The sequence below is a fragment of the Armigeres subalbatus genome, chromosome 3, assembly GCF_024139115.2.
Source record: "Armigeres subalbatus isolate Guangzhou_Male chromosome 3, GZ_Asu_2, whole genome shotgun sequence".
Taxonomy (NCBI): Eukaryota; Metazoa; Arthropoda; class Insecta; order Diptera; family Culicidae; genus Armigeres; species Armigeres subalbatus.
This window is the reverse complement of record NC_085141.1, coordinates 10,072,236-10,095,141: the sequence shown is the minus strand read 5'-3', so window position 1 is coordinate 10,095,141 and position 22,906 is coordinate 10,072,236. Positions and strand designations below refer to the sequence as shown.

Here is a 22,906-nt window from a genome sequence, read left to right as displayed (position 1 = left end):
AACACAAAAGGTACACAAACGTAAGTTATTCAGTTATCTATTCCTACACCACTACCCACTCACATCACAACAGAATAAGCAAAACCTAAGGAGCATAAAATATTTCATGTATAAACTTATATCTTATAGGGATTTTTTAACACTTTATACACTTTTTTTTTTTTTTGTTAAATATATTGGCTGTGTATATGCTTTGAACTTCATCAGCTAGCTCTTTTTTGCAATTATATCTGATGTTGATTTTGCATTGTTATATCCACAGCTGCCGAGTGCACATTGTTTATTAAACGAGAGGATCGCACTCCGCACTAAACAATGTGCACTCGCTTGGCTGTGGATATACAACAGTAAAGCAGATGTGGAGATTGGGCAAATCAAGCATCCGAAAGATATTCAATTTGCAAAAAAGAGAGCTAACCGCGGTGGAGGTTGGTACTCGGATTCTGATGGCTTTTCCGCAAACGTGACCTTTAAGTGGTCTTGTTGTGTAGGGGTTATCACGCCTATCTAGAGAGTAGGAGGTTGAGGGTTCGAGTCCCTCCAAGACACGTGGATTCTTTTTCGCAAATTTCATATCAATTTGTCCATTTCGAAACATATGCTGTGCATATGCACAGCCAAGATATTTAACAAAAAAATGGTTTTCGTACGGCCGAGTTGCCGAATAATATGCAATTAACTTTATACACGTCAAGTCAAGTTACGTTTCGTCGTCGTCAGCAGCGGCGCCAGAGAAAATAAACATCGTTCTAAGAATAATAGTCCTTATTCCGTTGCAATCGCAACAGAGAAAGGTTATCTGTGTGAGAGTGATGGAGATCTTGTTTGTATTCGGGAAGTCGCGTTGATTTAAAGAAGGCATCATCTCAGTTCGCCTTATATCGGGCAAACGCGTTACTTTTAAAAGGCATTAATACCTCTGCGTGCCTTATACCGGGCAAACGCGTCCTTTTGAACAAGGCATCATCTCCTCTGTCTGCCTTATACCAAGAAAATGCGTTCTATTGAATGAAGGCTCTCTTACTCCTTTTCATAGAATAGTACTTTTCCAGGTTATGATAGGGTAGAATTTCAGTTTAAGTTAATTAAACCAAAACCAAAACTGTTGATTAAACAGAACCTTTTATGTCTCTAAGTAACTCTATTATTTATTTAAGAATTGAAAATATTTTACATTAGTTCCTAAATTAGCGATTTCAAAATTATTATGCCAAATGGCCATTATGCCGAACGACCTTTATGCCAAACTACTTTATGCCAAATGCCCTACCACCGCTGGTAAAGGGTTACATTCGATGCAGAATCCTTCCTTATTTTATTGCTATTGAAAATTGATCCAATGGCCAATTATTGCGTTCCGGGGTTATTAAAAAAAACATTGCTTTTTCCTTCATTTTTCCCAAGCGTCCCCTTGGAAAAAAATTCTAAAATAAACAAAAACAATTTTTTAAACTGCTGCAATGCATTCAAATGAATGCAAATAAATATGAATTGATTAAAATAACAGAATCTAATTTTAGTTAAATTTTCACCTTTTTATGTGCTTTTCACGTTATATACCATCATCTCTAAGTAACCAAAAACATTAAAATAAGCCTTACGTGTGACTAAAACGCTAAAATACTTTATACTGGCTCTATAATAGCCTATATAGCCGAAAAGGTGAAATATAGTCAGAAAAATATATTAAGTTCTTTTAGAGGAATGTATTAAACCGTCTAAGACGAATTAAGTACTGTCCATTTAATTCCACCAGTTAATTTTCGTTATCTTTGCAGATACGTATTTCGACCACAACTGTGTGGTCGTCTTCAGTGTCTTGTACTTGTACTAAGTCGATTTCGACCACAACTGTGTGGTCGTCTTCAGTGTCTTGTACTTGTACTAAGTCGAGTCAAGTACAAGACACTGAAGACGACCACACAGTTGTGGTCGAAATACGTATCTGCAAAGATAACGAAAATTAACTGGTGGAATTAAATGGACAGTACTTGATTCGTCTTAGACGGTTGAAATATAGTGCTAATTGCTAATGCTTACCTGGGCCGCTATGTGGTAGGGTAAGACGGTATAATGCGCCCCACCTGGCCAAAACGCCCCACTTTGATTTCTAGAAAACTATAACTAATTAAGGATCAAAATCAGTTGGTACCCATAAGTATTTGTAAACCCATCATACTATGTGAATGTGGAAGTATTTTTGTATTACACAATGAAAATAATAGCAAAATACAAAAAGTTATAGTTTTGATGTAACTTTTAAAGTTTGTTTGCTCAACATTCTGGAGCGACTCTGACATACTGTCCGCAAAACTTGCACTGGAACACTCAGTTTGGCAACAAAATGACTTTTGTCAGTGGTTAATATGATATAAAATTGCTTCCATCTTCAAAAATATAACGATTTTCGAAAACATGTTTCACTGGCCAAAACGCCCCAGTGTAGGCAGGACGATATGCCCTTACCAACTGGACACAAGCGCAGCGAGCCTGCAGCAGTTGCTTCCAAATTGTATGGAAAATATTGAAATGTAATTCACACCTGCTTAAATGGACCTATGTTGGTTTTTTAAAGTCAAGCGCATAAGGATTTGTAGCCTTTTTGTTATGGGGTTCATAAAAAACTAATGAAGGGATTTGAAACGTCTTTGGTTTAGGTGGGGCGTATTGCCCAGGCACTTTTTGAAATTCATTTTTTCACGACTTTTCAAAAAAGCTTTATTACGTGTTATATGTAATATTTTTATATGACTACTCACGGGCAATGCATTTGCGACTTCCTGGACTACCAAATAACACAAAGTTTGCATAAATTGCGTTGAAAAGTAAAAAGTTATCGAGGAGTTGCCTTAGGGGGGCATATTATACCGTCTTACCCTACTCGGTTTTTTAATTTCATTAATAGATGTCCTAACAAAACAAGACAAAATTTTCAAAACGACTTATCTGCTTTTGTAAACAAAGATTCAAACGACGATTTGACGAATCTGATACCTCTCCCACGCAAACGAACACCATCAACAGGTAGCGGAATCCTTCACCTACCTATTGATTATGTTGGTTTTCGTGGGAGAGATATCAGATTCGTCAAATCGTTGTTTGAATCTTTATTTACAAAAGCAGATAAGTCGTTTTGAAAATTTTGTCTTGAAATATGGGTCAGTGCTCTCACCAACAGTCTGGAGGTTGGATGACAGAATCGTTCAAAAAGGTCTCGTATAATTTAGTTTTCATGTCCTTAGATACATTAAATCTATTCTTCAAGCATTCTAAGTAGTTGAAACAGTGACCCATTGTCACCCCCAACGACGGTAATTATCCTAGAAAAATTGAAAAAAAAAATCTTCGAGCTTTCTATCAAAATTATGGGTTTTGGAGCGATCCTATAGCCATTACATGCACTACTGTGCATGAGAAAGGCAACCAATCAATTGAAAAGAGCAAGACTAAATAAGGCACTATGACCCTTGGGGAAGGTCACAAAGGCCGATTCACGTCAGAGAAGTCATGGAAAAAAAAGCTGCAACAGCGACTTGGCAGAGTACACACGGTTCACATTACGCAACTCAAACGAAAGTATTGTAGTTTTTTTTTTTTGCAGTTCGTACCCAAAGGTCGATTCTATCTTGATGAGCATCGTGCCCCCATGTCTCGCGCTGGACACGGCAAACGGTTTCGTCAACCAGTGTAATGTTCGCGAACCGCTTTCGTCGAACGTAGAGCAGCGAACAAATATTAGTAGCTCTTGGTTTGTTGCGTAGATGCTTTTAGTAGTTTGCAGCAGAGGTGGGCAAGTTGAATGACATCTATCAAGGTTCGCGCTCTATTCCCCTGGCCCGGTGCGCGGCGTCAGATAAACTACACAGCGAATCTGTGACGATTCGAGTTTGGATTAGCACGGAAAGGCCAAACCAGTATGTGAAACAGTAGATATGAAGGCACACCTCTCCCCTGATGCGGTTTGCTGACTGGAGGGGCATCGGTAGAGCATTAGGTTAGGCATCGTAGGTACTGAGGGGTGATCGAACCCCGCCGCAAAGTAACCTTCTGCGCGAACGAGATTGGGTAATCTGGCTCATGAACTTGTGTGGGCAAGATGCACTTTGCTATTAACGGCAACTTGCGTTTTAATTATGCATGGCAGAGTGTAAAAATACCTGTGCTTCACGGTATGTGGACTATTTTCTGACGCCGATAGTGGACGGTAGTATACGTGACTAAAACCACTGTAACCGGCCTTGTTCAAGGGTAGTAAGCAGTTTGTGCTGCTCGGGGCACGTGACTTTCATCTAGTGAGCGAGAACGATGGAACTGAAAGAAATTATGATATTCGTTCTATTATTGATAGCACGGTTCTACTCCACTCCTATCCGTAAACAGTTGGTATTGCAATGGGAACCAATAATACTAGAATAAATGTAAACATTGTTGGAATTCGGAGCAATTATGCGCATTATATTTGAAATGGATGGGCATCAAGAGCTGAACAATGGATTAGAAAGGCTTTTTAGTGATTCTGGCAACACAAAAATCGTTGTGCTATTGATTACGCATGAGAAGTGTTCTAATTGAAGACAAGAATTTAAGTTAGTTAGTGTATGTTCGAAATAATAATTAATATTAAGGTGATTATACAATGAAGCCCGTGGTGAGTTTCAAATTCACCACACGTTTATCTAAATACATTTCCAAAAGCCCAAATCTGGCGTAATAGTTTTCGTACAGTGCCGAAACAAAAATTATGATTTTTCAGCATAACTAAGCAAACGATCTACCATTTTTTAAGCCCCATACACGGTTCTTTCATCTTGTGCTCTTGAAAAATATAGGAAAAGCATGTGATTTACAAAATGGCCGATATATGGCTTTATTGTATAATCACCTTAAGCAATAAATAACAGCTTTGAAGCTGCACATCATGAATGCTGCTGTCATGAGGGCCAGAGATATATATGGATTGTCTTTTTATTGAGAAATAATATTTCATTTCGTCAACGTGGTGAGCATGAATATGATGCGCCAAAACTTCGTGAACAGTTGAAAAAAAACTCGATTGTGAAAACATGTGTCTTACGTGATTCATGTTCTGGGCCAATTACGCAATTCTTATTTACATGCTTACATGAGTACAGTCTGTCTTACATTAATAGGTACATCCCTTTTTATAGAAAACTTTTTTTTTCTGTTGCACTAAACTTCATTTTTTGTAGATTCAAGAGTTTGAGCAGCAGCATGTCCAGTTGTATTATAATTGGTGTTATGACCCCTGCTCTACCCATTCTGACCCCTGAATCCGATCCTGGCTGAAATTTCAGAAGGTCAATTTCAATTGCAAACAGAATTCTTTGAACTCCTGATGTCTTTCCATGAAATTTGAGCAGCCGCATGCCCAATTTCATCGTAGTTGGTTTTATGGCCCCTGCTCTCCCCTTCTTGATACCTGAATACGGGCCTGACCGAAATCTCAGAAGGTCATTTCCAATCGCAAACAGAGTTCATGTATTTTCATGAAGTTTCAGAAGCCGCATGCCCAGTCCCATTGTGATTGCTGTTGTGGCTCCTATTTTTCCCATTCCGAGCCCTCAATCCAGCCCTTATAAGAATTTCAGAAGGTCAATGTCAATTGAAAATTACTTTTTAAAACCCCCGATTTTCAAAGATTGAGCAGCCACATGCCCATTTCCACATGCATATTTCATTGTAATTGATTTTGTAGCCCATACTCTATGATTGTGACCCCTGTATCTGGCCTTGGTCGTATCTTTTGGTCGTATTTTCGCCTTCCTACATCCGATTTTGGGGATTGTTAGCTCTATACAAAGAATGTGAGTAGATCTTGCATCGTAGGTATTTTAAACTAACAATTTTTGTTTTTGTATGTGCTAAAATATTACATTAAGATACACATTATTCTTATATTTATGTTGTAAAAATATGTGGATTTTTCTCAAAACTGAGGCCACAAAATTTTGAAATAAAAAGTGCAACGGAACCCAATTTTAATCATCTTTGAGATGCATTGATGAAATTTCAGCGAAAAATCTTGTTTTATTTTTAAAATCAAAATGTTTACTCAAGTGCATGGTATGCATCGGCCAAAAGTTTGGGTTATTTAAGAAAAATGTATATTTATGTAATATTTTAGCATATAAAAAAATAAAATTATTAGTTCAAAATACCTACGATGCGAGATCTACTTATATTCGTTGTTTGGTCGGGAGTGTATATATCAAATAATCATGTCGCGAATTATATACCGCAGGCATCTGTTGATGAACACCTACAGCCATTGAGTGCTCGCCACTGATACACACCATGTTTCGTTAGCGTATAACAGCACAGAGTTCACATTAGAGTTGAAAATTCGTATTTTTCACTTATCTGCCTGTTTTTCCAGATATTTCTTAAACTCGCAAAGCCAGCCCTTGCTTTCTTGATCCGTGATACTAAGATATTGGAAGCATTCAACATTGTCCACTGATTGTCCGGCAACTGTGAAACTGGAAGAGGTCGCCGTGTTTACATCCAACGATTTGGTTTTGTTGACGTTGATGACTAAACCTGCCGAAGAGAAGCGCTCGGCAAGGTCGTTGAGCTTACTCTGCATATCAGAGCGCAGTTGCGCGAGGAGTGCAACGAGGAGCCAATTCGAAGTCGTTTAGGTGCTCCATGGTTACAGGCTGCCATAGCAGCCCGCGGTTTGTTCACGGTCAATCGCACCTACCAGAACCTCGTCTCGAATCGAGGAACAGTAACGGTTATAGAATACATCCTTGCCTCACACCAGCTACGACCCGGATAGGGTCGAACAAGACCCCATTGTGCAGCACTCTACACGAGAAGACCTCGTACTGTGCCTCGATGAGGCCGATGATTTTCTCAGAAACCCCCTTGCGTCTTAGGGCGCCCCTCATATTCTCGTGATTGAGACGGTCGAAAGATTTTTCGAAGTCAATAAATTCCAAGTAACTCTAACGGGACTCTTGGAATTCGTTGACATGCTCCAGAATGATACGAAGCGTGACAATATGGTCCACACAGGATCTTCCGGCATGGAATCCGGACTGCTGCCGCCGGCGAACCGCATCGATCTTCTCCTAAATCCGGGCTAGGATAACTTTGCATAGAACTTTGAGAACGGTACACAGCAACATAATGCCTCGCCAATTATCGCATACAGTTAGGTCATCCTTTTTGGGCACCTTCACTAAGATACCTTGCACCCAGTCGACCGGGAAAGTTGCGGTGTCCCAAATAATATGAAATAAACGAGGCAGTAGTTGAGCGGATGTCATGGGGTCAGCTTTGAGGATCTCGGCTGATATGCGATCGACTCCTGGGGCTTTGTTCGATTTCATGCTTTGGATGGCTGTTTGAATCTCTAGCAGTGATCGAGCTTCGGTACTGACGTGTATTATACGTCGGATCCTAGGCAGATCATGCCGAGGTGGTGGTGGCCTGGTTGGCTCTTGAAAAAGTTGTTCGAAGTGCTCGAACAAGCGTTTCAGCTGGTCAGATGGGTCGGTCAATAATTGACCATTCGCGTCATTCACAGGCATCATTGCATCCATCTTCGTCCCGCTTAAGAGTCGTGAGATATCGTAGAGGAGGCAAATGTCCCCGGTTGCTGCGGCTCTCTCCTTCGTCGGCCAGATAGTCGGCCCACCCTCGCTTGTCCCGCCGAAATGAGCGTTTTACTTCCTTCTCTCCAGAGCCGAGTATCGTTGACGGGCTCCTCTGGTTTTTGATCGCTCTATCGCGGCTTTTGCTATCTTCCTCCAACTCTCATCCATTGTTTTCTCTGGGTGTGCAGTTCGCCCAGATTATTCTCGCTGGTGGCGATGAAGGCTTTCTTGATGGCGGTCCACTGGTCTTCCACGCTGTCACCTTCCAGAATATCTGCAACACGCGTTTCCAGTTCTTCAACGAAGGACCGTTTCACCGTGGTATCTTCCAGTCGTCGTGTGTTGAACCGTCGTCCAACTCTCTCCTCCTGCTGACGAATCCGCGCAATGCGCAGGCGTATTTCGCCGATGAGGAGTTGAAATGGTCTTTTGATAGAAGGAACCATTTAGACAAAGTGAACAATGAACATTTTGCCTAAAGTGTCGGAGTGTTTTGCAGAAAGGTCTATTCGGCTAAATGATCTATTCGGCAAAACGACATTTTCGGCCAAACGATTATTTCGACCAAACGGCAGTTTCAGTCTTCAGGGTTGCTAAGTCAAACAACTGTGTTAGCCAAATAATATTTGCAGTCAAACCATTTTTGACCCAACAAACGTTTCGGACAAACGTTTACATAATTCCACCAAATGGAATTCGGCTTACAGTGTTATTCGGCCAAACGACATTCGGACAAATGGTTTATCGCCGAATGACTTTCGACCAAAAGACAGGAAGGGCCATTTGGCCATTTAACGAAATGGGTATACGGCCGAAAATATCGTTTAGTCATTTGGCCGAAAAAGTCGTTTGGCCAAATAGGTCATTTGACCGAAAATACCGTTTGCCGAAAAGGTCATTTGGCCGAAATGGCCATCTGGCTGAAAGGCCATTTAGTCGTATGATCCATTCGGCCAAATAGCCCTTTCGGCCTGTTGACTCATTTGGTCAAACGACAATTTCGGTCAACAACCTGTTAGAGACAACAGTTTTTTCGGCCGATTGTCGCTTTGGCCAAATGGAATTTTTGGTCAAACCGTTTACCATGTATGACCGTTTCGCACGAAATGTCTTTCCGTCGAATGATTTTCGGCCAAACGACCCTTTCCAATTTTTTTGTGTAATTTTCTGAAGAATTTTCGAAGAATAGAAGTCCCATAGAAATTCAAGGAAATCCGCTCAAAATTCCGACAAACAAAACAGCTTTTCCTAAAAACATAAAAATTGAATGTTTGTCACCATATTTTCGCAGAAATTTCGTAAGTAAAAACAACTATGAATATTGTTGTTCTGATGTATTATTTGCAGGGTTCGTTTCGGTGTAACAAAAACAAGCGATTTTTGGGTCGAAGGAGAATCTTTTCTGGCAGTCTGTGGCGAGAAACATTTAACTTGCTCTTTTTTCTTTAGAACAGGCTCAAAAAATAAACGAAAATAGCCTACTTGATGATTTTTTTTTCATTTCATCATTCCTATGCCTCATTCGTTTTTCCCTATCAGTGTGCGTTTATGAAAAAATTAAGACCGCAATGATTTTTCCGTGTAAATCTGCGTGAATGAGCATCATCTGCTCGTGAGAATGAGTGAGCATTACGATCCCTTATTATTTGACAGTGATAGCTGGGAAGTATGGTTAAAATAAATATATACGAGAGTTGAATCAACTAGACTGTGTCCTGTCTGTTGGTATAATTCAAGAAAAAAAAACCAGTGAACTATCGCGTATAGACCGTATGGTGTTCTAAATCTGGCAACGATTATCCTTTCACTTATAGGTCCCCACATCATAAGCGCAGATTGTGCCTGAGCGCTTAGTAGGAAGCCAACTCTGCGATGCCGGGGAGCGTGTTCACCTCGTAAAACAAAGTATAGCAGAACTTGTCCCGATGGCGTTCTGTGTTCTCCAAAGTTTGGCCAACGGACTTCACGCCACCCTCATTGGCAAGTTGTGCCAATTTACCCTGCTGGGCTAGGTTTAAAACGTTCCATGTTCCTATTCGTGTCCGTTGTTTCGCGCTAAGAGTCGTTGCCGTAAAATCAGTCCGTATGCTTTCATTATCGGATTCTCGAAATTGATGTTTTGGGAACAGTAGTTTGTTGGCACAAGGTTCCCTATCCACCGGGACGGGGCGGCCATCTTAGGTATAGCTTCCGGGGAATAGCATTTCATACTCAGCCGCTGGATGCCAGAAAAGACGCTGACGCACCTCCTTGGTGAACAGACGCTCGATCAGTCGGGTCATATTTGTTTAACCCTTTTGTTACCGACAAAAAAACACCCTTACGTTATCGACAAGTTACCCGGGTACCCACGGACTTAAAATGATCATAACATTGCCGATTTTCACGATTTTGGTTGCTACGGATGCAGGAACTTACCCGCTATTCGATACATATTACAGAGAACCGACTCGGATTACATGGTAACCGGAATTCCGGATTAACTGGGCCAAGTCCCAAAGTTTGTGTAAATTGAAGATATATATTCAACCAAATGAAGATTTCTTGCGTCACGACAAATAAACTTCGTTGGAAATTTAAAGAATATAACTTAACTACGTTACAGGACCATCTTATGAATTAATCCCGGAACGGTTATTCCGGAAACAGGTTCCCGTCGGGCCTAAAGTGGCCACAAACTTATTCTGAAGAAACCCTGACAATATGTGTATCAAAATTCATGAAATTGTATCGGAAGCATTATCCGATAAGTAATTGGACCATAGGATGGTTTGACAACGGACCGGTCATCCGTGAACAGGTTCCCGTGGGGCCTAAAGTGGCCACAAACTCATTTTGAAGAAACCCTGGCAATGTGGATATCAAAATTCATGAAATTGATTCATGAAATTGGAAACAGGTTTCCGAGGGGACCCTCAGTTAGAAGAAACACTTGCTATCTTCTTTTTCCGTTATTTCTTGTCAAAAAGACTTAGAAATTCTTGACAGGTACTCAGAAATGATTTATAATGAACCACAGGCCCTTTAATCATTGGTGTTTGCTAAATAATTTACAAAAATAAAAAGAACGACTAAAATTTTCAAAATTTTTTGTTGTGACAAAATGGGTCAAAAACGTGACAAAAACGGGACGTGATAAAATCGTGATAAAGTCGGAGGTAAATAAAATCGGGGAGTGACAAAATCGGATCAACACTGTGTAACTTTTCACTTCTCTCTTCTCTCTTCTCACTTCTCTCTTCTCTCTTCTCTCTTCTCATTTCTCTCATTTCACTTTTCACTTTTTACTTTCCACTTCTCACTGCTCACTTCTCACTATTCACTCCTCACTTCTCATTCGACCCAATAACCATTCGGCCTAACAGCCATTCAGCCTGATGACCAAACATCAGTCCCATCTTCTTGGAAAAACATGTTTCCGAAAATATTCCAAGAATTTTGATGCCAGGGTGTCTTCTAAATGAGTTTGTGGCCACTAAAGGCCTTTCGGGAACTTGTTCTAGGATGACTGTTCTGGTTGATATCCATCCTATGGTTTCAACTTTATGGATAACATATTTCCGAAACAATTCCAAGAGTTTTGATACCCATATTGCCAGGGTTTATTTTAAATGAGTTTTTGGCCCCTACGAGCCCTCCGGGAACCTGTTCCAGAATGACCGTTCCGGTTCATATCCATCCTATGGCTCAACTACATGAATAACATGTTTCAGAAACAATTCCAAGAATTTTGTTTCTCATATTGCCAGGGTTTATTCTAAATGAATTTATGGTCACTTTAGGCCTCCGAGAAACTGCTCAAGAATGACCATTCCGGTTGATATTCATCATATGGTTTCAACTACATGAATAACATGTTTCCGGAACAATTCCAAAAATTTTGATACTTATATAGCTAGGGTTTATTCTAAATGAGTTTTTGGCCACTACGGGCCCTCCGGGAACCTGTTCCAGAATGACCGTTCCGGTTCATATCCATCCTATGGTCTCAACTACATGGAAAACATAAGAAAATTATTTTGAGCTTTTTAGTGGAATGTCTTCACTTGTCATAAGACGAGTTAATACAATCCCATTGAATTCCACCACTTAATTGTATCTTGACAGATACGTATTTCGACCTCAACAGTAAGGCCGTCTTCAGTGTTAAGTGGTGGAATTCAATGGGATTGTATTAACTCGTCTTATGACAAGTGGTGGAAAACATGTTTCCGGAACAATTCCAAGAATGTTGATACCCATATTGCCAGGGTTTATTCTAAATGAGTTTTTGGCCCCTACGGACCCTCCGGGAACCTGTTCCAAAATGACCGTTCCGGTTCACATCCATCATATGGTCTCAACTACATGGAAAACATGTTTCCGGAACAATTCCAAGAATTTTGATGCCCATATAGCTAGGGTTTATTCTAAATGAATTTTTGGCCACTACGGGCTCTTCGGGCCCTCCGGGAACCTGTTCCAGAATGACCATTCCGGTTCATATCCATCCTATGGTCTCAACTACATGGAAAACATGTTTCCGGAACAATTCCAAGAATTTTGATACCCATATTGCCAGGAATGAATTTGCGGCCACTATAGGGCCCACGGGAACCTATTCCGGGATGTCCGTTCCGAGTCCATATGATCACGTGGTCCTAATACGTTGGGAAGTCATAATCCTCGAATTTTCTGCGAAACTGGTAACTCAGGATACAAGAAATCATCATTTGGATTCTATGTATAAGATCAACTTCTCCATTTTTGAGACATGGTCTAGCAAATCCGGAACTCCTGTAACCAGGTAATCCGGATCGGTCCTATGTGACATGGATCGGATAGAGGATGAATTTCTTAATCCATAGCAAACGGAATCGTCCAAATCGGTTGAAAACTGACGAAGTTATGGTCATACCAAAACGTGGGTACCCGGGTATCCTGTCGGTACGTTACGGGGTAAAAATATTCAGAAGCCCCTCCCTAAGCCCCCCCTTACTGGATTTTCATTTTCGTACCACCCAAACCTTAATTTTGCCGAGTTTGAAGATGTCACGGAGTTTCAATTTCCTGCGATGTTTAGAACCCTAAGAAAAATTCACTTGGAAACGAAAAAGGTACCCGGGGAGCCTGTCGGTAACAAAAGGGTTAAAGTCCCACCCAACACTAGGACTAGGGTAGTGCGCTTTGAGCGGCACACGGTCGCTTTGGAAGGGCCTGCTTATGTATACACTTGCACCTTTTTATAGAAGTTCAACAGAGCCCACAGTAGGACCACACCACATCCTAGGCAGACCCCACGATATTCCATCGATCAGGATAATTGAGGAAAAAAATAGATTAAATGAAGAAACCCCGATAAATGGAATATTTGTGTCTCAGCAGAAAAACTTATTCAACCAAGCATTTCCATATTTTTGTGTAATCAAGTCTTTTCCATAACATTATGTTAAGGCCACCTACCTGTTAATTTATTTATTTCTGGTGTTATATTAACATGTTTGCTACTGCCCCAATGATGTTATGGATGTTCATGACAGGTAATTTAAAAAAGAAATACAAAAAATTCTACGAACTGATCGAATACTGTCCTGATTAAAATCTCGATCACGATAAGTGATAAGTGACGTGCAAATGCTCTAAAAATAACATTTTCTATGGTCTCCAACAGGGAACATCAAGAGTGATTAATTAATATTGAGCAGGGATTGAATTCTAAAGAGAATGAACAAGTCTCTCACTTATCATCTCAGTATACATATACGATATGTAACATACCGCGAAAGACTTTTTTGCCAGTTGTCATGATAGAGAACTGATTCGGGAGGCTATACCCTATGATAAATTTCATTTAGAAAGCTCCAAATGCGAGGAACACTAGCTATGATGATGCATTTCAACTTGTTCTACACAGCTGTGCAGTAACCAACACGACAGGAGCGAAAACAAAGCGAGAATCACAATTTTTCTGTGGGGGCTGCCTATCCGATTCTGTTTTTTCGCACTTGTATACAAGTTTGATAAATTAGTTATCATGGTTATGATTCGGAACAGTTTTTGCCTCTCTTTTATCGTTATTCGTTTTCTATTGAGAGCGATTTCTGCAAACCCTGATATTGAGCGTCTTAGGGGAAATGTTACACAGCTAAAAGACTTCACTATTCCATTTACTTCCACTGTATTCACTTGGTATCAAGAGATACGTATTTCGTTTTCTGCATGAAAACTTCTTCAGTATTTTGTTATCGTTAACGTGTTTTTTTAGTCGATAACAAAAAAACTGAAGAAGCTTTCAAGTAGAAAACGAAATACGTATCTGTTGTTGATACAAAGTGAATATAGTGGAAGTAAATGGAATAGTGAAGTCTTTTAACTGCGAAGATCAAGAGGATACACTATTTTCAATAATTATAAAATGAGTAACGTATCTTAAGTCAAAACAGATGTTTGAAAGCAAGTGCTCGTAATATTAATCAAAATGTTCCGAAATACTTCTTATCATTCAAGTAAATTACATTTAAACACGTTATATGCCTTGTTATATGCCCACCTGTCATAAGACGAGTTTAGTACTACAGCTGTATTCTGTATTCTTTACAGATACGTGTTTCGACCTCAATCTTCGACTTTATTTATTTATTTATCTTGTCGAGTCAAGGAGAAGACACTGAAGACGGTTTTATAGTTTCAATCATGAGCCAAACAACACGCTTTGGAAGTCGAAATACTTCCCTGGTCCAATAAAACAATAGCGCGTCTTTTCAGGCTTCACGGCATGTAGTAATATTTGTCCGTAGTATCAGATCCTGAAAAAATAATATAAATCAATTAGTTATTGTGTACACTATGGCTGATGGATTTTTTTCCTGTTGTTTGTTATCTTTGAATAACAAAGTGGATATGATTGCTGAGAGATGATTCATCATCGAAAACAGTTCTTGTCAAATTTATTTATAGCATCCGCCATTACGGCGACACGGAGAAAACGAAATGTTAAAAACAAACATAAACTAAGATATGTAACCAAAATATTAGGTTGAATTTGGCCTAAACAAAATCTTAGTTTAATTTAAACATATTGAACGGTTGAAACAAACTAAATTTCAACGTTCTTGTTTTGACAGGTCTGCCAGTGAAACAAACAAAACATTAGTTTGAAATATAGATAGTGGAATATATAGATGAGCGAAGATAAATCCTCTGTCTCCAAACGAACTGTCAAACGTGTCTCCAAACGAGCATGACGTCACGATTTCAATGGAAATGTTAAGGGTTGTGGCGTCATATGCGCGTGGGCACGGTCAACAAAACCGACTCATGCTTTGCTTTGCCATACTTTCGCTCATCTATAGATTCTACTATCTATAGTTTAAAATAACCAACATAATGGATGTTACGTTTGACAGCTTTGAATACAACCAAAAAATTAGGTTGTTTTAAGCTAAAATTCAAATTAAAAGCAATCAAAATTTAGTTTAATTTAAACAAAGGTTTTGGTTGGTACAGCCTGCTTTTTGGTGGGAAATCTTTTCTGTTTTGTTTTTAATGTTATTTAATTAGTGAACAAGAATGAAATTTTTATTTCTTTTTATTTCTTATAGGCCCCATACACGCTCCGACATGCTGTACAACTTTGACTCGGAGTAAAGTCGGACCGTCTGTGGGCAAGTTCAACAGTTGTACAACTTGCCTACAGACGGTCCGACTTTACTCCGACCGAGCCAAATTTCCTGGGGTGGAGTCAAAGTTGTACAACATGTCGGAACGTGTGTGGGGCCCCTTAGGTACCGCTTACAAATAAATATAATTGAAAACTAGTGGCAAAATTGCGTAATTGCGTAAATACAAAACTCTAATCATTTTTATTGATCTCTTACCAAAAGAAGATACCATGCCAAATGCAGCTAGATGAAACGCCATGGTAGAGTTGAAATCACTTAAAATGGAGATTTTCGCTTTCGCTAGATTATGAAAGTTAGGAGTATTATGCTGTTAAAAATAAAGTTGAATACTTGCATATGATTGCAAATATACAGAAAAGTACCTATTGATCAAATATTAGGATAACGATCTACAAGTTGCTACATACTTCAAGATTGCCAAACGAATGACATTAAAGAAAACCCTAAAAAACTAGTTAGTTTTTAAATTGACTTGGTTTGTATCAACGATTTCTTTGTGTTGAATAATAATAATCCAGTTAGATTGCTTTTCCAACGTCAAACACAAACAACCCAATAAATGAAAAAAATAAACTAAATCCTCGGTTGTTTTGAACTATTATTTTTGGTTAGAAACAAATAAAAAACGATGTTGAATAAAATTATTTTCAAAGGTGGAAATAACCCGCCAATTTTGTTATTTCAAATTAAATTTGTCATTGGAAACAACCAAATTAGACCTAAAAGCAACAAATTTTATTGTTTTAATTCAACCAACGTTTTGGTTGATTCAAACAAGTCAAATTTCTGTCCGTGGAACGTGGAATGCTGGAAAGTAATACACACGCATCCACGAAGAGCCGCTGCCATCCTATTCCTAGGATAACGACGGGTTTTTTTTCTGGCAGATGTCCTTTTCCAACACTGGTTCAAAAAATGATTATTATTTTTTTTAAAAGTTCACCGTTATAGTTTGTGCTCACTCACGAATTAATGATAAAAATTGTTGAAACAGAATATTACGGTAAGGTTGACGTCGGAAATGGGAAAAATCAAATTTTCAAAACTCACCCGCGATCTTAATTTTAAATTATCAAGTGATAAAAACTCGCCAGCGATTAAGAATCGTTTGAAAATCGTATCTTGATTTGAAGCATTTACCGTTACTTTTTGAACTCTTTTTCCACCATGAAACAATATGCTAAATAGAAGATATAACGGGACTGTAGGCAATTAACTGATATTAGTAAGAAAATTATGTTGAGCTTAGTAAAGTAAAGATTAGCAAAGATTAATGTTTGAATGAAAATTCTGTGTTTAGTATCGTTTGAATACATAATTTGAGAAGTTGTCGCCGGCGACAACTCGCCTACTGTTTTCACGTGAAAAGCTTTCACATGAAAATTGCAATCATTCTCGTCTGATAATGATTCAGCACAACACTGGTTGACGTTTTAAAAAAGGTGTTACTTACTTACTTACTTTGTTGCCAAGCAGCACCTTTATTAGATCACATTGGTTTTATGGAACAAATAAATTATTTCGTATAAACAGAGATATATATTTTTTTATAAAAAGTGTTTAATTCATCGCTTTAACTTGAATTTATTAATATGTCATCTTGGTTCCATTCTTTAATCTTCGTTTATCAGGAAGGCTCATTTGCCGTGAAGCGCTATGGAGCCGAAATTATGTTGTTCAATGCTTCACTTGATACTTTACATATTTTTATCTTGATTTAGTTTTGGGGAACCGAATAAGGCTTGTGGTATAAAAGATGGAAGAATACAAGTTCTCTAGGGGCCAGAATGCACATAAAAGTTGCCATTTATAGCTTTCATTGCTCTTTTTACTGCATTTTTCAAAGCTGATTCGTAAAAGTGTATTAATGCACTATTTGACTCTACAGATGTTTTAACTATCATTTGAGTTCGATCATTTATATTGTAAACAGAGAAATATTCATCAGAAGGCAAATAAAACTTTTGAAATCCTTCCCTTTTATTTATATTGACCATTTTTATGGACTGCTGTTTCACATAAGTAGTAACAATACACTCCTTTCTCATTCCAAAAATGTACAACTGAAACCCTTCACCTCATACTACCTAGTTTTGAAAATATTAGAATTCGTTTAAATAAGAGCTTAAATCACATTGATGACATAAATTTCGTCGAATACTTCTGTTCTAGAAGTTGGTTGAGCTGGTTGAGCCTGATTTTATTCTGTGTCATTATATTTTTATTAGAATTGAATCATTGGCGTTAAATGTGTGTACCAATAATGATAGCAGTATATAATGATTTTTTGATTTGAAGCTAGAAGTAAATTATTTTCTAGGTATACTTCAACAATTTTTCTAAACTAGTAGTTTTTAGGTCCCACTTACGCTACATAACACGATTGAAGAAATAAAGGTTGGAAATGGGAATAGGATTGTTGTCCAAATAGATCTTCTTTAACTGAGAAGAGTTTGTTTAGAATAGTTTGAGATAAACAGTTTCGTATGAGTATTTACTTATAAATCAGTTATTATGCATGACTCACATCTTGTTATACTGTCAAATAAGTTCTTAACAATGATATAAAAACACAAACGGCAGACACAGAAAACATGGAAACGAAAGCATCTCAGGTTGGGATGAGAAACTTCTACTGCGTACATGAAGCTGGGGGAGCAGCTTGGTACTTTATAACATATATGTATGCATTGCCTCCAGTGAACTTTTCATATCGAGCTTTTGTAGTTTCCACGAATACATGCCCGTGCACGTTAAGAAATTTGGCGCCAAATCATTATGAAGCGGACAAATGCCACCACTAACAATGAGAGGCATAAATGAATCAAGCGAAAGCTTCACGAATCTTACGAGCGAGAGAGCGTGAGAAAATAAGAACCTGGGTTGGAAAATTTGCGGCCAACAACCATGTGCCACTGTTAGAACCTCGCGCATGTGTTTGCTTACAAATACACATAAAAGAATTTACGCGCGCTTTTATTCGCTCTCTTCGGAGCGGTGGGTTGTATGACACACGAATGCATTCTTCCGAACCAGTACGATTTTAGTTTTACTTTTGAAGGGCATCAATACAGTATGAAATTAGAAAAGCGCGTTAGATTCAGATGTTGGAAAATCTTTCCACGTAATAAAACTCTGTTTTAACTTCTAAATCGTTGTTCAAACTCACATTTTGAAAAGCGATTCCAATTTCCCGGTTAGATTGAACTTGGTTAATACGAATTCAGCGTGCACCATCGAGTGTACCACCACTGCCACTACACTTTATGCTGTGCGAGTAGATGCATAGACATGCAGCTCAGAAGCCAAGGGAAAACTTTTTAGTTGCATTTCCAGTTGCACCGTGACCGTGAGAAATAACGTACCGAGCTTCGCAGAGCCTGCATTCTGAATAGTTATCAAATGTTAACCGGTGGTCTTTCGTTTGTAGTTTTCACCAACAACAGATGCTCTCAGTTACTAAATAAAGTGTGATTAGTGAAATCGTAAAGCAATATTTACTCAGAAAACAGATTCTGTGCCTTGACTTACTGAAGTACACGAAGAAATAAACACAACGCTTGCAACGCCCCACTGATTACCAAAAGTGGATAACATTCGGACGCGCGGGGTGTGTTCTTATATCGGTAACGGAAGAAAGTAATGTGCATAGTAGTGACATGATGGAGAGCAACACCATGGAAAAGCGTACAGATGATGACATCAACGTGCTCCCGGAAAGTTCGGACGAAGATTTTTCCAACGAGGAGCAAGGCAGCGTGGAAAATGTGCTGAAGCTGGTCAAGAGTGCAGCGCAGCTCTCCGTGGACAACATCGAGTGCACTCCCGGAAGCCAGCAAGGCGATAACTACATGTCGATCATCAAGCGCGTTCAGGTGCGCGGAAAACGGCGAATGTGCTCCGGGAAAAGCAAAGGTACGTTAACATCTAATGGCGTTGCGAATAAGGGGTGCGCATTACATACTTGAACGAGAGTAGTAGCGACAGGTGATTTTCAGTTAACGTTAATATTCAATCTTTTCTTTACACATTTTTATAAGCGGACATAACACTCAAGAGTATTTAATCGTACACCGGTGCGCAGAATATGTATAATGCTCGAAATTTGAGTCAAAACAGTAAACTTCCATGAGAAGTTCTTCGCGCCATGCTTCAAGATTTCTTCGGAGAACTTTTCTGAATTGCCGAAAGAAAATTCTTTAAAATCTCCACGTTTTCGAGATTTTCTTCGTAATTTCCATTAAAATTTCTTGGAACTTCCGCGGGAACTTGTTAGGAAATTCTATGAGTTATTCCATTAAAAATGTTTTGTGGTGTCCACAAAACAATCTTTGAATTATTTTTTTCTTATTTTGAATTTCATTGGAAAATTGTATACAATTTCCACAACATTTTTTTGAAGATTTTCAAAAACAACACAACAATTTCTATGAGAAATGAATTTGAACTCTCACGGAAAGTTATATTGAAGTTCTACGGGATATTCTTTCAAATTTTCAAACGAACTTCAATTGGAAATTCTTTAAGAACTCACGAGTAATTTATTGAAATAACGTTTCGAGAAAAACTTTAGCCTCCTAGGCAAAAAGGCTTTCTCGTACACTATTGGGTGACACGCCATTTGGTGTAACGCCGTTTCGTCGTTTGGGTTTTTCTTCAGATAGTAAAAATAGCGAAGTGAGAAGTGAGGAATGAGACAATATAAAATCGTATATCAGAAATAATAAGTAAGAAGTGAGAAATAAAATGTAAGATGTGGAAGGAGTTAAGTGAGAAGTGAGAAATGCAGAATGAAAAGTGCCAAGTAAGAAATGAAAAAATAGGAATTAAGAATGAAAAGCGAAAAGTGAGAATAGGGTAGAATATGGCATTGGCAGGGTGCGACGGTTGTTGGCACCCTCAACAATATTTGCGTTTTCCAGCAAACATACACTATTTATGGACATAATTATGATTCAATCACACAATTTCATGTCTAAGCTTTCATTTGAATAAGTTGTTTGTGTAAAAGTAGCAAGATTTGATGTGTTTATCACCGAAACAAATTTGCACGTACGAAATCCTTGCTATTATTGCATTGCCAAAGAAAGCAGCGCACGAATAGCAAACTGTTACTTACTTTTTTGGATCGCCTCTTTCTCCTCTTTATTGCGTTTGACACGACAAATTAAGTACGTACACTACTTTTTACACTTTATCACCACTTGATTATTACTACAAAGAGCAAATTTATGCAATATTTGCTCTATGTTTCACTAAATAAAATCGGGACTGTTCGTTTTCTTTGACAGCAGCACACTTCGGAATAGAGCGAGAGAATGTGTTTGTGAGCATATCAAACACACGCCAAAAAGATACCACGCACAATTCTATGTGAACAAAATATCCGGCGATGGCATCTATTAAAAAAAATGTTAAAATACAAATGCTTCTATTCAGATTTGTACGCAGACCATGAATTATATCAAAAGTGATAGCCACACCATAGTATTTTAACCCTTATGTGGCTGACAGGACCGTTTTCTATTTGCAACTTCAATACTTTCCAAGCTCTTAAAAACAATCATAACCATTCCCGTTCCTACATAGCGCATTTCAACCATAAATAATTGCCTACTTTTAGGGTATTATCTATTACACCCAGGTTTTTTCTACACGGTTTGGTTTTAGTCGTTTGAGACCTTCAGCGTCAATGAAATAACGAGTTAACCCCACGAAAAAATTCACAAAAAATCAAAGAAAATTCAGGTGGTATTTAAAAAGCTGTGAAAGTTCGGGTTAATCGGGAAATTAATGAATTTCAACCGTGTAAAAAAAACCTGGGTGTATTCAACTGTGAAACGTAGTGTAAGAATGGGGTGGCTCCAGCGGCTGGATAGGGCAGTGCTGCCCATTATTCATAAATGAAGACTCACGAGGTGGAATATATTGTTAATATACTATACTACCAGAACCGACGAGCTTCGTTTCACCTAACATTGATTAATTATATATTTTTTACATTATTTAACAGACGATTAAATATTCGAAATTAGCAAATTTTGATTCCATTTTTTAGATTAATTTTCGATTAAAGCAGAAATTTGTATTTCATTTGTATGGGAGCCCCCCTTCCAGAAGAGGAGGGGTCTAATACCATCATAAGAACATTCATCGTTCCCAAAAACCTCTACATACAAATGTTCATGCCGTTTTCTAGTCTATAAGGGCAGACAGACAAAAATTCATTCTTATGTGTATAGATTTGGTTTTACGTAGTTTACGTAGTTTAAGTTTCTTTCTCCAAAATGGCCAACATTATCCAAATAGGTTGAAAATGGTAAAAGTTATGATAATATCAATATCTGGGTACACGGGTACCCTATCTGCCATTCACGTCTGTTTTTTGTTGGCCGCATAAGGGTTAAATTTGTTTAAAATGTGTTTAAATGCTTTTGCCTATATGTGTACATCACATAAAATTGATGCCAAGGCTAAAAATCCATGTTTTATTTTAAGCCAATTTGATAAACAATAAAGTTTGTTCCAAAATTGAGTGAAGCGAGATGAGCGTGCGGCCGATAATTATGAATGAATTTTACTACTGGAGGATATAAACAACCAGCATTTGGCACCAATACATTACCAGTTTTCTACTTCCATGTCTAGTTGCTAAAGGGAGCAATCTCATTGCTGATAATAGAAATTGCTATGCTAATAGAAGAAACGTTGACCTGTTACTTTATATTAAATTTACTGAGTTTGTGGTAAAAGCTGTTATATTTAGTGAACGCCAATCATCAAAGAAAGAGCATACAAATGTATACCAGTTGAACTATACCTGTGTTGTAGTGTATTTATTCATTATTTTTATCATTCTATTTGGCGAATGTCTTAGACTGCCAAGAATAGGTATTTTCCCCTAAATATTTTAAAAGTGAAAAATCAATCCTTATTCCTTCCTTTTCTTTCTTTTATTTCCTCTTTTTTATCTTTTTTTCCTCCTTTTATTTTTCTTCTTCCTTCCTTTTTCTTGAAGGAATAAATTGCTTTCTAATTTTCATTTATTTTTTATTTTATTTTTTCTCACTTCTCACCCCTTTTTTCACACTTCTCATATCTAGCATCTAGCTAATAATTACTCTCACTTCTCATTTATTATTTCTCATTTCTCACCTATCATATCTCACTTCCTCCAACTCACTTCTCCCTACTCACCCTTCACTCCTCATTTTGAACATAACCGTTATCGTTAGGCTTCTCAGTTCTCTCTTTACACACTTAATAAAATTGTTTTATTATTTGTTTAACTATTCGACCAAGTGATCCTTTCAACCAAATGACTTTCGGCCAAATGACCCCAATACCCACTATTGAATAACTTTAGAATCGTATGATTTATTGGGGTTCAAAATAACATTAGCTGGCCTTTGCATGGGCAGCATGGCATGTTCATAATCCAAAGTAAATCTCTCCCGTCAAAAAATGTGATCAATTAACAATTTTAATTAACGTTATTGTCGCGGATGACATGACTAAATGACTTTTAATCGAAAATACGTTTGGTTGAATGAACATTTAGTTGAAAGTGAATTGAAATAAAACGAATCAGACAACAATTTAATTGTGCAACTCGGCACC

The 22,906-nt window shown here is 38.2% G+C and overlaps 1 protein-coding gene across 4 annotated transcripts in view; it reads left to right on the top strand.

Annotated features, from left to right (window-relative positions):
• The window catches only part of LOC134227326 (uncharacterized), a 72,811-nt gene that overhangs the window by 21,141 nt on the left and 28,764 nt on the right, over positions 1 to 22,906 (top strand). For 3 of the 4 annotated variants that reach the window (XM_062708718.1, XM_062708720.1, XM_062708719.1), the window contains one exon: positions 18,717 to 19,201. In XM_062708718.1, the coding sequence (XP_062564702.1) occupies positions 18,946 to 19,201 (256 nt within the window). In that variant the 5' untranslated portion in view covers positions 18,717 to 18,945. The remainder of the gene's footprint in view (positions 1 to 18,716; positions 19,202 to 22,906) is intronic. The other variant, XM_062708721.1, reaches the window with a different exon arrangement.